Source organism: Numenius arquata, chromosome 3 (assembly GCF_964106895.1).
Source record: "Numenius arquata chromosome 3, bNumArq3.hap1.1, whole genome shotgun sequence".
Taxonomy (NCBI): Eukaryota; Metazoa; Chordata; class Aves; order Charadriiformes; family Scolopacidae; genus Numenius; species Numenius arquata.
In genome coordinates this window covers 69,315,453-69,330,746 of record NC_133578.1, presented here as the reverse complement: position 1 = coordinate 69,330,746, position 15,294 = coordinate 69,315,453, and the positions used below count along the sequence as shown (strand labels likewise).

The 15,294-nt window shown below is 39.1% G+C and overlaps 1 protein-coding gene across 1 annotated transcript in view; it reads right to left on the bottom strand.

The window, feature by feature from the left end:
- The window catches only part of TG (thyroglobulin), a 155,906-nt gene that overhangs the window by 1,685 nt on the left and 138,927 nt on the right, over window positions 1–15,294 (bottom strand). The window contains exons 46-47 of the mRNA XM_074144697.1: window positions 4,808–4,948; window positions 3,849–4,039 (exon numbers count right to left, since the gene is read on the bottom strand). Of these exons, the coding sequence (XP_074000798.1) occupies window positions 3,849–4,039; window positions 4,808–4,948 (332 nt within the window). The remainder of the gene's footprint in view (window positions 1–3,848; window positions 4,040–4,807; window positions 4,949–15,294) is intronic.

The following is a 15,294-nucleotide window of genomic DNA, read 5'->3' as shown; positions in this document are numbered from 1 at the left end:
ATGAAACACCTACTTCAACTTGGACAATATTTTTACTAAATGGAAAGAAAATTACAGGTAACAGTTAAACTGGATATATACACAACAGCTTCTAGATCCAGCGCTGAATAACCTAAAAGACATGTAACTTCAGGTGTATAAGAGATTCTAAATATGAGAGGTTTTATTCCAGAAAATGAAATTTATAAGTTTAGGAGTAACTCGGTTTTCTGTTGGACTGAGACGTAAGGCCTAAGGTTTGAGCTTATAGCTATCCCTAATATGACATTTCTAAGTCAAGATATTTCACACGGAATAAACAAAGCATCAAGAAAAAAAACTGAAAATCCAGTTTCAGTTAGATTTTACGATCACTGGTTTGTCCAGTTCTTCTCCATTTTACTGAAATATGTTGACTTTTTTTTTTTGCTCATGGATCACAGATGATATACAAAGCTGGAAAGATATTGATTTGAAGGAAGAGGTGAGATGGAAAAAACAGGATTCATCACAGTTGGTTGAGATTGCATCAGTATAGGCCCTCCACAGCTTTGCACTTGAATGTGAAAACTGGATTCTTTCATTATCAATGCCTCTTGCTGCCACACTTGTAAACTCCATCTACTTGGCATGAGGCCACAAATTGCAAACCAGCAACCAAGACTCGGCAGTCAGAACAGTGTATCATACAATCCAAAAATACTATCATGAAGATCTGTAATTATTGAAAGGCAGGAAACTGCTCTTTTTTCCACAAAATATGTGTTAGATTGGATGCCACAGTAGCTGACTGACAAATAGTTTCCCCTTAGGATGGAGTGCAAGGTACATCACCCAAAAATGGTTTGCAGCATTGCTCTCTCAAATCTAGCATCAAATATTACATCAAGTTCCCATATGACAGCCTGGCAGCACTCCAGGAACAGAGTTTGGAGCAGTCAGGTGACAGCAGAGGTGCAGTGTTTCAGCTCTGAAGCGAGGTACAGCAAGTTACTTCTGGTGCAAGGAGGCACACCAACCAAGCATCAACATGATGATTAGGGACTTAAAAAAATAATTCTTTTGACTGAACACATTCTACAGTTTCACTTGTCCACTCCTGCAGAGTGTAATTTTTGGGAGCAATGCAAGTGACAAACTTGTACTGATGGAATGACACTGCTTTGGCATGAATTTGTCACAACCTGCTCTCAAAAAGAAATTGAAGGTGTTCAGCCATCAGCTTCTGAAGTTCATAGAGCCCTTCTAGCTGAACTAATGAACATTATGAATCTTTTTTCACAGAGGTGGGTTCAGATTGTTATCAAGATACCCTCAATACAAGCATCTGTGAGTAACCATCCCATGCTGAGGTCTGGAGCAGAAATGGGTTTGATTTGATGCCTATTTAAGTAGAAGTCAAAAGAAAAGTTTCAGTATTCAAGGGTTGAGATAAGATCAAATATGACTATTGAAGCAAAGTGACAAGCCAAGGTTGCTATGAGATGGAATTTAGTAGAAGTCTAGTTGCATTACCATGGTGCTGAGGCCAAGCAAATGTTGGCTTGAAGAGCAGGCAGGGTGTACTCACTTCTGCTCGAAGAATAACATGTTGACATGTACTTTTGAAACCTTCTCCTTGACAATTTATACTCCATAAATCTCACACTGTGTGGCTTGTTTTCAAAAATTTGACTCATCTTTTTGAACTCTTTTAGAGTGTTTTTCTCTCCCTCTCTAAATTTTTATGTTTGACATTCAAGTATGTTTAACATTCTACACCTCTCTCATGAGATCCCAACTGGAGTACTGCCTCCAGCTCTGGAGCCCTCAGCACAGGAAAGACATGGACCTGTTGGAGTGGGTCCAGAGTAGGGCCACAAAAATGATGAGAGGGTTGGAGTACCTCTCCTATGAGGACAAGCTGAGAGAGCTGGGATTGTTCAGCCTGGAGAAGAGAAGGCTCCAGGAAGACCTTATAGGAGCCTTTCATTACCTAAAGGGGGCGTACAGGAAAGATGGGAAGGGACTCTTTAGCAGGGAGTGTAGCAATAGGACGAGGGGTAGTGGTTTAAAACTGGAAGAGGGTAAATTTAGGTTAGATATCAGGAAGAAATTCTTTGCTGTGAGGGTGGTGAGGCACTGGAACAGGTTACCCAGGGAAGCTGTGGATGCCCCATCCCTGAAGGTGTTCAAGCCCAGGCTGGATGGGGCTTTTAGCACACTGTTCTAGTGGGAGGTGCCTCTGCCCAGGGAAGGGACGTTGGAACTCGATGATCTTTAAGGTCCCTTCCAACTCAAACCATTTTGTGATTCTATGATTCTATTTGGTTTTGGCCACTGATGATGGCAGCATATTGAGCTAGGCAGACCATTGGACTGACCCATACACAAATGTTGTTGTGTTCTTATGGCAGTCTGGATGGTTTTAAACCTTCTTAATCTCAAAAGCAGTCTGTCCTGGTAGATACTTTCCCACCTTTTGGGGGGATTTTCAGCAAGTGCTGGGAATGGCCTCTGTCCGTGGTGCTCGGTCAACAGTCGTTCTGCCAGAGCTGTGACTCCAACTCCGTCTGGCATTACACGGTCATGATGCTGAAAGATGAAGTCCTAAAATATCTAGAAGTTATGCCCAGGACTGTTTAAACAACAGAATCAAGTTTTGCAAATTAGGAATATCTTGACCAGCATAAAGCCATCAGAGAGATCAAAATATCACCTCTGAGTTTAAAAGACATTGAGGGATACCAGGAAACTGATGAAAAGGCCTAAAGCAAAATCTTGAGTCCACTTTTGAAAAAAGACCATGACTAAAAATTCAGGCTGTCTTTTGAACCTGAGAATTGATGCTTTGTGTTTATATCAGAACCACCAACTTGATGATTGTGAGACATAGTAGTTTTGTGTCACTCAGCCTCAGTCCATTTGAGATGGTCTGTCAGGCATATATAGCCTGGGTGGAATCATGTCTTGGAGACTACATTTTGTTCCCAGAAGTGCAACTGCCCCCAAAGCAGAGGGCCTGGACTGTGTTCATTGTGAAGATGAGTCCTTAGGACATAAAAAACACCTGTAAGCTTGCAGGCCTCCAAGAATAATTCAAAACATCTCTTCCTGCCAAAAAAGGGATAGTTTTGTTTGCTTTTCTTGAGGCTATCCAAATTTATTTACAAGATACACAGATATGAAGGGGAGTTTATTTAGCAGAATAAATCGAGCGTTCAGGACAGAGAAGCGGATTGAAATCTCTTCAGAGTTGGTCTTACTGTCCTAAGCAGTAAGAAAAAATTGAAGAAATCTCACAACTGCATTGAAATTTATGGAGATAAAGGAGAAATACAAGGGGAATAAGCAGCACAGCTATAAAAAAATCAAAGAAACTTATCTAGTGTGAAGTCAAAGCATGCAGGATCCATAATAAGATATATCAAAAGTCTCAGTTACAACTTTACAGTGGATAGAAGTTACTGTGTTCCTCCTAAGTCATATGAATCTCAACATTCTGATGTTAGGTGCTTCCAGTAGACAAAAGAGGCCCATATAGCTAGTCTTCCAGTTTAGTCAAAGTCTATATTATGACTGCAAATAGAGACCAAGCTATTAGAAGATATAGCTTCATCACACCTTCTGTCATTACTGCAGGAAGATGTCTCTAGCTCTAACTCGAGGAAAATTAAACTTTATTACACACTATCTGCTATAAAATAAATTTGTTTAGTGTTGCGTCCTTTCAGTCTCAAGAGAGTCTTAATTATATGCAAGATGGACAATACAAGATGTTTAATCTATGAAAAGTAATTTTCCACACTGACATAATAGGACCACAGTCACAGGAAAACACTAAGCAGAGAATTTACGTTTTATTTAATGACAAGAAACACTCTGCTCACCTGTGGATGCTTTAAGTCTTCTGATGTAATCAGACCAAAAAGAACAGTCTGCTTTTTTCAATCCTTTATGAGTCGGTAAGGAAACAGTGAACTCCTTGTAGTTATCACCATCATCATTTGGCAGATACATAGGCCAGGGGGGCATCATTCCCGACATTCTTCTTGAGAAACTATGAGGGTAGTTTGGATTTCTAAGGAAACGGAAGAAATGACCATTAGAAAACAATGACATGAACAGTAAAACGCAAAAGGAGATCGTATAGGTCAAGGAGATGTGTATCCAGTCCCTCTGACCAGAAGGGTTCAGATTCAGTCCAGACTGGTGAATCATTCATGGCGTCTCACCTGACAGTAACTCATTTGTCTGGTTCACTTCCTAAGGAACAGGTACACAAAACCTGTATAGGCACAGGCTTATGAACACCCTCAACAGCCCTTGGTCGCAAAGCGACCCAAGGTACTCTAAAAAGTGTGTAAAGTCACATTTCCCACACTAGCTTTCCAGAGATACTCTTCATTCTCCAGCATGGCCACAGGACAGTAAAGTTGAGGGTTATTTGCAGAGTAGTTCGTATAAGTTGCACTGTGTCTTCATGTGCTTTCCCCTTCCTTGTGGGAATAAGAGAACTCTTAGCCAAGAGACTTCAAATTGGGGTCCTAGAACTAAGCTCTGGAAACAACACCAAAACCTTTGTAGCCCTCACATATTTAAGTAGAATTTGCAGCTGCTCCATGGAGATAAAATTCCTATACTTCTAGCTAGGTGTCATACTCCAAATCTTTGGTATCTGCTTGACAACTTTGCCATGAGTTTCCAACAGCGTTGACCAAAGTCCTCTCTGTAGGATTACAAATTGCTAGAGGAAATGGGGGCTACTTGAGAGCAGGAGCTTGACTACATTCCCTCTACTCTTTGCCCCCTCCCCAGTCATAGCAATTTTTAAATATCATATACTTACCCAGAGTTTACAAAATTGGAGATATACTGCATAATTTGCAATGAAAGGCTTTTTTCTTCCACAGTAAATTGTTCTTCATACTTCGGGTAGAATGGCAGTCCAAAAGTATACTGCATATCCAGCAAGAGCTCCTGACCTGAACTAAAAAAAATATTTATATAAAGATAATTAAAACCATCATTTATTTATTTAGAGGAGAAAGAGATCTAATTTAATTCAGAGAATAAAACAAAGTTTTAAATAATTAATGACCATTAATTAGAGTGTGGCACTTCTTCAAATCAGAACATAAAAGAAGAGCAAGTAATAACACAGAGAATTTGCCATTAAGTTAATGCAGGGCCTTTAACATTTTTTACAAGAGGAAATTGTGGAAGACAGCAGGGCACATTTTCTATATTAACTAGGCATATAAGAACAAGTGCTACTGGGAGAATCCACTTGGCTATTCCATAAATGCCTCTTACGTTTTGTACAGATTTTCACTAAAATTAAATTCAGAAAGTGGAAGCAAGTGGTGACATGGAATCTGGCAGCCACGAAGGAAGGTTAATTATGGTTTATTTCAGAGACTTGGAATAAAATCCTGGCCCTTCTTAACAGCAATTGGATTTTTTCCATTGACTTCTTTGGGGCCAGGATTCTGCCCCAAATCTTTGGATAAGGAAAGATGTAATAGGAGATGTTTATGAAGATTTCTCTTAGACATAGTTTTAATCTAATTTCTCTGCTGGCTGGGCAGTTTTGGTTCATACAGTATATTCTCCCCAAGTTTTATAAGGCAGTCAAGTCAAAACAGCTTGAGATAATCACCTAGACCAGATTTAAGAAAGAACAATTGCTGTTTCATTCCATGTAATAATTAACACATATAATAAGGACTATTTCAAAAATTCAGAGACAGGACTGGCCAGGCAAGACAACAACACTCATAGGACCTAGTATCAAAGGTTACAGAACTCAAGATATTCAAGTCCTGCAGAAAAACAGTGGCCAACTTTTACTAATAAAATTATAATTAAATTATGCTCAACACATAGCTTTAAACCACAGCTCAGAAGGAGATGTTTCTGGTATGGTCCAATTGTGTTTTCTGTATCCCATATTTAGACAAAGGTCTTATTGACTTGGTTAAATGCTGCATGAAGGCAGACAGCATCAGGGGACCTGGGAGAAGGAACAGTTGTCTGTGAGGCACGAATAAACAAATCCCAGATTCAGTCAGCAAGATTTCATCTGCAGTTGCTGCAGAGGTTGTCTAAAGGTGGCACAACTGAAACTATTTTATCCTTGGACATGAAATGCAGCAGCATTGATATGACCCTGATACTGCCTCTAAGGAACAAGGCTTGTAGTTCAAACCATTATGGGCAGGTGGGCAGAAATCAAGATGACTCCTTTACATTTTATGACTGGTAGCACCAAAGCCTCTATTTTGAAAAACAAACACACAACCCTCTAAATGAAATACATCTTTGGTTGTATTTTCCTTAGTCTTATCATAATACCTCAGTAATACTTTGCATCTGGAAAGTGAATTATTCACAGATTATTCACCAAAAAAATGTAGAACTGAAACAAGATTAAAGCATATTTTTCTTCCCCAAATGTTTATAGAAGGATTAAGCAAGATCATAGTTTAATAATTTTGCTTTAAAAATAATTTGCTTGGCCCAGTATATTACAGCAATGTTAGTGTCAGTATTGCAGCAAAGGTACTTAAAGGAGCTATTTTCTTTTCGATAGAGTCACTTTTGAATAGAATAGAGGACATTAATTTAGTTGAGATGGAATGAAGGGACAAATGTACCCACTTAGGGAAGCACTGCAGACATGAACTTAGCTCTAAATCTGAAACGGTGAGCTGGGACTGAGGGTTTCCTCCAAATGAGACTGTGCTCAACCCTCATGTTTCTAGAGGTGAAATCTGTTAAGGCTACAGCCCAGACTAAAATTCAGCAAACTCCTAAACAGAGATCTTATTAGGATTGAAATTATTTGTACAATTGTAATGGGTTTGATAAAGAGCCATAAAGTGGTACAAAACTCTACAATTTCATGGGCTGCTTTCAATGTTTCTGGTTGATGCTACCACACCCTGGCCAGTGAGTACCAATAATAAGAGGATAAGAAAGAAAACATAAGGTGAAGAGGGGAAAGCGGCACATATGTACATGCACAGAACAGCAGCAGAGACAACTGTGAAACATCTAGATGGCAGATAGATGGAAAATACCAGGGGAACATTTCTGTCTCTTCCCTCAGATTCTGATCATCAGAGGAGAGTGCAAAATGGCCAGAATTACCCAAACAAGGATTTTGGAATCTTGCAGGAGCTCTGAGCACTCTCAAGGTAGCAGCAGGCAGTAACACTGTTTTCACTGGAAGAAAAGCGGAGTGAGAGAAAGAGAGAAATGACAGATAAGCAAAGAGCAGCTTTGCTGTTGTGCACTGCTAGCTCTACAGGGAGCTTTCATTTCCTGAGCTGCCCCAAACTGCACCTGGAACCCCCGGGTGCCATATAAGTGGTTCAACAGCATCAAATCTAAGTGGGGAAAGGCGGAGACTGGCAACTGGTGGACTTCAGAGGACAATTTGATAAAAGGGAAGACTGCAGAGACAATAGCAAAAGGGATTTTTAAAGTGTTTTTTAGGAAGACAAATAGCAACTAACTTCCCCTACAGAAGTCCCTTTTCAAGGAACAGATCTGTTATTTTAAAAAATAACAGTTACGCGGAAGCTTGGCTTTCATCATTTTCATGGGACTGGTACTTCATGCAAAGGTATCGCTTCAGATCTTCTGTGTATACATTTTCTTTTTAAGATGTCAAAATTTTTAGAAACTTGTTCACAGCCCTTATGTGACAGTATGACAGACTGGTAAATTGAGCCACGGGGAGGCCCGGAGCCAGACCCTACCACTTTGTTCACACTAAAATGAGCTCTCCTTGGAGAATTATTACTTCACTTCAGAAGGAGGCACTACTGGAGTTCAGCTATCCAGTTTACAGAAAAACAGATGGTAAAATCAGAAACTTTGTGACTTTCATAGCCAACGATTTAACAGCAGACCCTGAAATATCACTTGCTGGGAATTTTCATTATACAGTGCCAACCCATTTAATTGGGAAGGTATTGGTTCTGAGAAAATTTTCCTTAAGCCTGAGATGGAGTTTCCATTTAAATGTTTCCAAGTAAGAAAGAGAGAAAGGGATTTCTTAGCCATCAGATACTCCATTGCCCTCTCTATAGGATTGTGGCTAATTTCGCATACAAAAAACAGCTTCAACAGGGAAGAGTAAAAGATGAGAAGATCAGAATTTAGAAAAAAAATACCCAGGTTCTGGTTGATTTGGTTCAAAGTCGTGTTCCAAATCAAACAGAGTATAGATGTAAACCCAGATTTCCAACAGTTGAAGTTAATATCTTAACCATGAGCTTTTGGAACAGTAAAAAAAATCAAAAAGAAAACAAACAAAAAAACCAAAACCAACCCAAGAAAAATCAAAAACCAACACCCTCCCAACCCAGAAATTCTCAAAAATTTTGTTTGCAAAATGGGATTGTCATTAATGGCCATCCATAATCATGGCATTCAGAACGGAGCAATATGATCTGGCAGACCACCATGCTATTCTACATTACGACTGATTACGACTTAGAGCTGGGGCTGCAGAGACCTCACACTGTGATCCATTGTGAATTACAACATATATCTTATTTTGAACTTTGTCCTTTCTCTAGATCTGGCTAATTATTTCATACTGGAAACTCATTTGGATGATTAATGACTGACTATGGCCTAACGGTTCTCTTTTTTTTCTTCATTTAAAAATAGTCCTTACTCTCCTAATGTAACAATTTCAACTAATCTCAAAGCCTTTTGAGTCTCAGCTTCTATTCTTAGCTGGCTTAATGCAGTTTTTGGTTCTTTTTTAAAACTCAAAACACAGATAGAAGCCAATGTAAATTAACTCAAAATTCAAATGACATCCTATACAATACCAAAATACCAAACTTCCCACTGCTATCCAATAATTTGAATTTTAAAATAACAAAATAAACATAACTCTAGATAGAGTTCAGCCAAAGTTACCAGTAAATTACTCAGGATGAAAAAGCAAGTTGAAGAAGAACCAGTTTGTCATTAGTGACCATACCAAAGGGATATTTATTTATCAATCTTTTTACCTGTATTGACAAATGATAGATATTTTAGTCCTCCTAAAGCACAGATAACAATTAACAGAATACTTTTCTAACATACATGGTCTAGAACAAGAAACTAATGTGTGGCCATGAGTTTCCTTTTCTTTTTGTGCTTTAGAATTTTTTACTGATAATTAGGCAAGAGCTCCAACACAAATAAAAATTTAAACCTGCTGAAGAACTTGACATCACATCTTAAATAGTATGTGGGAGGAATTTAATTGATATTTTCACTCCAAAATTCATTCTATCTTCATTAATACAAACAATTTTAACCCTGTTCATTTTCAATAAATGGATTTTAAATTAACTTCTGCAAGAAGTATTGGAAATACTAAATGTGGTTGCTTGCACATATCTACACTAATTCTACATCATATTAATACCAGCAGTTTTGCAGGATGGGATCAAATATCTGAAGCTCTTAACAGGCACCATCTCATCTGTGTCATGGGACCGGAGCAGCCTACCAAAACTGCACTTTGTCTGGACTGAAATGTTCATTTCGATGATAAATAAAAATAATTTAAAAAAAAATTATATATAACCACCCATCTCAGAAAAGGAAATGGTACATGATTGCAGGGAGAAAAAAAATAATCAAAGGAGAGCTGGATATTTATAGAAATTTAATGAGCCAGTGTAAGGCCTGGTGTGACCTCTGTAGTTCTAGGGATGCATTTGGCTCATTGTGTCTCCTCACATTACAAAGTCCTGCCAAAGAAATGGGGGAAAGCATGTGAAAAAAAGACAAACTTTTTTTTTTTCTTTTTTCTTTTTAGGAAAATTAGGGCATATGGAAAAAGCTTAACTCCTAACTGGATTAAACTGCCAAGTTTATCCACCTTTGTACCAAAAACCTCCATAGATACATGTGACTTGCAAAAGTACCCTGGAGTTTGCTGTGTCTTTTCCATTTGGATTATTCCCAATACACGCAATGTTCTACTTTGCATTATAGCTGTGCCAATTGAAGAATATAAAACTAAGTAGCAGATAATAAATTCCAGAACCTGAAAGCTCACATTAATTGAAAAAAAACCCCCAAATATAGATCTTAATGCAGAAAGAAGGCACCTCTATCATCTTCTCAAAACTCCTAAATAACACAGATTACAGAGTTTTGTCAGGGAATTACTGTATGAAAGATCTAGTAATAGGCATGTTGACACCTGAGTGCATCTTTGGGGGACAGCAATTCATGCATTTGTTCAGTATGCCTACTCCTGAGCTGAATGAATGGATGAATTTCCTTAAAAAGGTGGTGTGTCCACCCAAAGACACCAGAGCACCAAGGAAGGTCTCTCTAGATATGTGCGCTTTGTGCTTATCTTCTAAATTACATTTTGTGGGAACAGCCTGTCCCAGTGCAGCACATGCAGTTCCAAAAATTGCTTTGTACTTTTCTGAATCTTTTAGCTCAATTTTGGTTTGCTTAAAGCTGATTTCTGTCTTTTCTGAGCTTGGTACCTTGCCTTTGCATATTTATGGTTAATTTCCAAGATCTGAAAGATCTACTGAATGATAAAGGCCCCTAATCCACTTTGTGGGAAGAGAAAACAAATTGTCTAAACCTCAAGCCTTTAGCAACACAGAAACTATCTAAAGACTTGAGAATGGCGTGATGTGGTTGAATCAGTGGGAGAGTGTTTTCATAGCTGCAGCTGGCATAACGCAATGGATAAGGCCAGAAGGATGAGAGGCAATTTCAACAAGGGCGAAACAATAACTTTTAGGAGATGATTGGGAGTACAACTTTGTAGAGAAAAATGACAATCTGTTGTTGCAGCAAGTGTATGGAGCTACCTAAGGTGATTGTGGTGCCTGCCCAGCTACGGAGGCAATGTGCGTCATGTCAGTCTTGTTACCACCTCATCAGTACCTTAACTGCCCTCTGTGTTTAGATGAGTTTCTTTGAAGCCCAGAGACATAACTTTCTGTTTGCCTCCACAGCACCCAGTTCACACTGTGGGGCCCCAACCTATGGGGTGTTGGTACTCATGGACTAATAGCTACAGTCACGGTGAGAGCCTCAATTGGACAACAAGTGGTGGACAGCTTAAAGGACAGGGATATGATTATTACAAAATCAAAAAAGTAGAAAAATTTCCTTTAATTAAAGGAATATTAAGAACAGCCAGAATTAGCACAGCACATATAATAAATAGAAAATGAAAATAATTCACATAGTTGAATGGGTTTATACACAAACATTTGGGGTTTTTTTATCAGTCAGGAGTTCTTGTCTTCTGTTACCAGAATCATAAAAAGTGTCACCAAAATCCAGCCAACTATGTGAGCATTGGCACGGAGCAGTCTTTTAACAACTCACACCGACGTATACAAGAGTGCATAGTCAGGAGGTAAAGACAGCCCCAACTAAAATGACTCAAAACAGGCAGCAGCTCATTAATCTTGGATGAATCTGCCCAGTGCACAACAGTTAACAAAAGCTTTTGTGAGAATTACTGCGGTAATGTTAATGACTACAAGATAGAGCCTCATTAAGTCTCAGTTTCAGCCCTTTCAATGACAATAATGATGCTTTGCCGTCCTGCTGCAGCTGATGATCTGCCTCCTCAGTGTGCAGAGTGATGATTTTTATTCATCATCTTTAAGGCAGCACATTTGGCACCACAATGTGACTTGGGAGCCATGCTGCTGTGGCAAGAAGTGATACTTCACATAATACGCAAAAATCACCCAGACCTCTTGAAGGGTTAACGAGGCAAAACTTTGTACAGTTAATAATATTATCATTAATAATATTATCCTTGTAAAAACATACTTCTCCTATCACATATTTCTTTACTGTAACTAAAGCTATACTCCAGCCCTTCCCACTAATCCCAAGCAATGCTGAGCCGCCACATTCCTCCCACATTGTTTAGAATAAATGTTTACTCCAAGGCCTAAGTGTTCTCAAAAAGAGAGTGAGAAAATGGCATCTGAGTTATGTATATATTCTTACCACAGATCATTAATGCAGGAGTTGGCTATGCATCCCACTCCTTACTCAAATGGGAACTGAAGACTAAAGCAGACACGGCATCACGCCAAGCTCAGGAGAATGCAAACACGTGGAAGGAGGTATTAGTTTGGTCTCTGCAAGATCCATTCATCTATATGAAAACTGTCAGTTCATGGGTTTAGGTGATTTTCCACGTCATAGACATCAGTTTAGCGTGGCCTTTTTAACCCTACCCCTTTATCTCTGCATGCTTGAATGTGTGTATGTGTATACATTTTAGAAACATCCAGTCGTGAGAACTTTTGCTAATTGACTTGTACTGTAAAAATTCCTCTCTGTTTAACAACTTTTTGTCTACTTGACATCATTGCAATTGAGTCTGTCTTTGCTGTCTGACTCCTTTGTCCCTTTTGTTTATCTTGCTGTGAGTTATTAAGGGACTTCTCCATGTGAAACAGGAGGAAATACCAGTACTTTTTCATCTCTGCATTTTAATTCTCTGTTCTGTTACACATTTTGGGAGACACACATAAAGTATGAGAGACATGACAGAGTTGAAACTGGAGAATGTGTTACTGTGCCTTATCTTAATTAGTGAATGGCCATTTCCCCACCCACAATATTTTATCTAAGCCTAAATAGTCTTCCATTGTTGCAGTTATCTGAACACAATAGTATTTTAACGTATTTTTCCCAATACCTCTGTAAGGTAGCTATTAATAGTTATTATAGATAATACATAATTATATTATCATCATCATCTTTATGATACAGATAAACAAAAAGAGAGAAAGGTTGATATCCTGTGTAAACTAACATCTTAGGAAGAATTTTGACAGCAAAGACCAAAAAATCCTTATTTTATCTCTTATGTTACCCTATGGACATAATACCATAAAAGTTTCCATTTTTACAAGCGGAGGTATGTACCTCAGCAAACCCTGATGTGATTCACCATCAAATGGGCTGAGAAATTGTTTTTCTGTCAAATGCCTACAAGTGATTGGGAATATCTAATGAGGTGTTCCTCCAGCTACAATGCACCAAGGGGGACGTGATCCTGTATGTGTACTCACAGAATATCCCGTGCATGCCTATTATGTGCAAAACATACTGTTGGATGTTACATTCATTAAGACAAAGAAATGGCTGTAACAGGATTCTTCTATTTAGGAATTTAATAGCTGGAGTGTTTTCAGGGTCCCAGATTCCAGCCCAAGCTGTCGGTTACTTGGCAGAGTATCTGCCTCTGCTGCTCCTCCTAAGAAGGGTCACAATTTTGAAAGAAGAACTTGAGAACTGGCAGGACTCATTACTCCAGTGGTTAGGAAAGTCCCTTGGGAGTTGGTGACATGGTTGCCGGATCTTTCCCCAAGATTAGTTTATGTATTCTACTTGAAGACTCTTTCATGTACATCATTGGTTTTAACCCGGCAGGGCAAATCGCCAATAATATTTCCAAACACTGCATTTTTCTGTTTTCAGATTACTGATGGTTTCCCAAAGTTTTTAGCAGTTAAGGCCACTGTCCCATGCAAAGCTCTTACCCTCAACAGCATCGCATCATTGGCATGCAGCGAGGTTGTAGGACAGCATACATATACTAGATGGAGGGGGAAAAGCTGTAGGGAAGGTGAGGGAGAGAGGCTACATGGCAAAAATGGGATGGAGATAAAGGAAGGATTCACTCAGGAATTAATGACAACAATGTTTAAACAAAAAACTTGCAGTAGATTCAGCAAAGGATCTAGTGTGAGGTCCCTTGGGAAAACGAGGGTATAATTTCATAAATAGTCATGTCATAGTGTCAAATGAGATCTTTCTCTCCATGGACAAGCGGAATTCTGCAGCTTCTGTGTAAGTGCTTGCCTTTGCAACCTAAACAACATTTATTTTAATGGTACTTATGCATAAATAAAGGAGTAAAAATGTAAATGCAGCATACCAATTTGGGCCCATTTCTCCTTGCAAGTGGCTTAGTCCAAGGCCTTTGAGCCTCTGCCTCACATTCCCACAAGTTTCAGACAGCATACTGGCCTTGTTTGTTCTTTTAAAGAGGGTTATGAAAAAATTAAATAAAAAGTTTTGTACTAAAATTTAAAGTAATTAGCTTAGAAGACCATTGACAACATAAATATTATTAAAATGTGTAGCTAAGTGCTACATAAACTATTACTGCACTGAAGAGTGTGAGGAGAGCCAAATAACATGAGCACAAGAGAAATCTTAAATAGGGCTAGAGAGAAGAGGAAATTCTCATCAGTCCAAAATAGCTGCCTTAAAGCCAGTGACTCTAAGTTGTATAAATACTATTTCATCTACTTTCAAATAAGATCTTATCATAGATGACTGGGCCACTACCATTCTCCAAAGCAAGAGAAAACTTGCTAGCTAACTTGAGAATACATCTTTTCTTTTTGTGTGGCTGGATTTTTGGCATAGCATAGCTCAGCCCTATTTGGAGCCTTGTAAAAGTCACTTATCTGAGCCTCTCGGTAGCCAAACTGCGAACACTCCCGCTGGAGCTGCCAGCGAAATAACGGCTCCCCGAGGATTAACTTCTTCCCAGCTAAAAAGAAAGCGAGCTGTGTAAGCGCAGCATAATGGCCTTCATCTGTAACCTAGATCTTGGTGGTTTCTTTCAAAAGCTTTTTTACTATGTTATCAGGAAAGGAAAAAAAAAAAGTGTATTTCGCAGGGAGCTTCATAGTATCAAATGGTGCTAGTAGGGCCAGGTCCTCCCCTGAGCCTTCATAAGGAAACAGCTAAAAGATAAGCATCCCTGTGTGCTTTGCTGCCCTGATGTGTGACTGTAGGGGACAGGAGGGGCTACCGTCACTGCAGTTTCTGATCTCTCAGCCTTTGCAAGCAAGGGACCAGGAGCTACTGTGGTGTATCACACAGCAGCCCAAAGCACTGATCACTCTCTGCCAACCTCAGTGTCTCATCCTGACTTCTGGAAGGGGCTGGGTCTAAAACAAAACCAAGGAAGGTCTCTTAATGGCCTCTGTCCAGCAGCTTGTTCTGTGCCCAAGGGAGCAAGGCATTTGCATCTCTCACAGGTATTTAGACTTTTCTGTCTAAAATATGATACAGCTTCTCCTGCTGAAAATTTTGAAAAAAAAAAAAAAAAAAAGTGACATAGAGCCTGAGTCTGAAAATGCTTGTGTTCAAAAATATTTTTCCTTCCATGTGACGGTCTATCAACTGATCACAAGTCATGGCGCTGGGGCAGGAAAGATTAAACCCCAGATTGTGTCCACACTGGAGGCCAGTCAGTGTAACTGTGGTACAACTGCACTGACT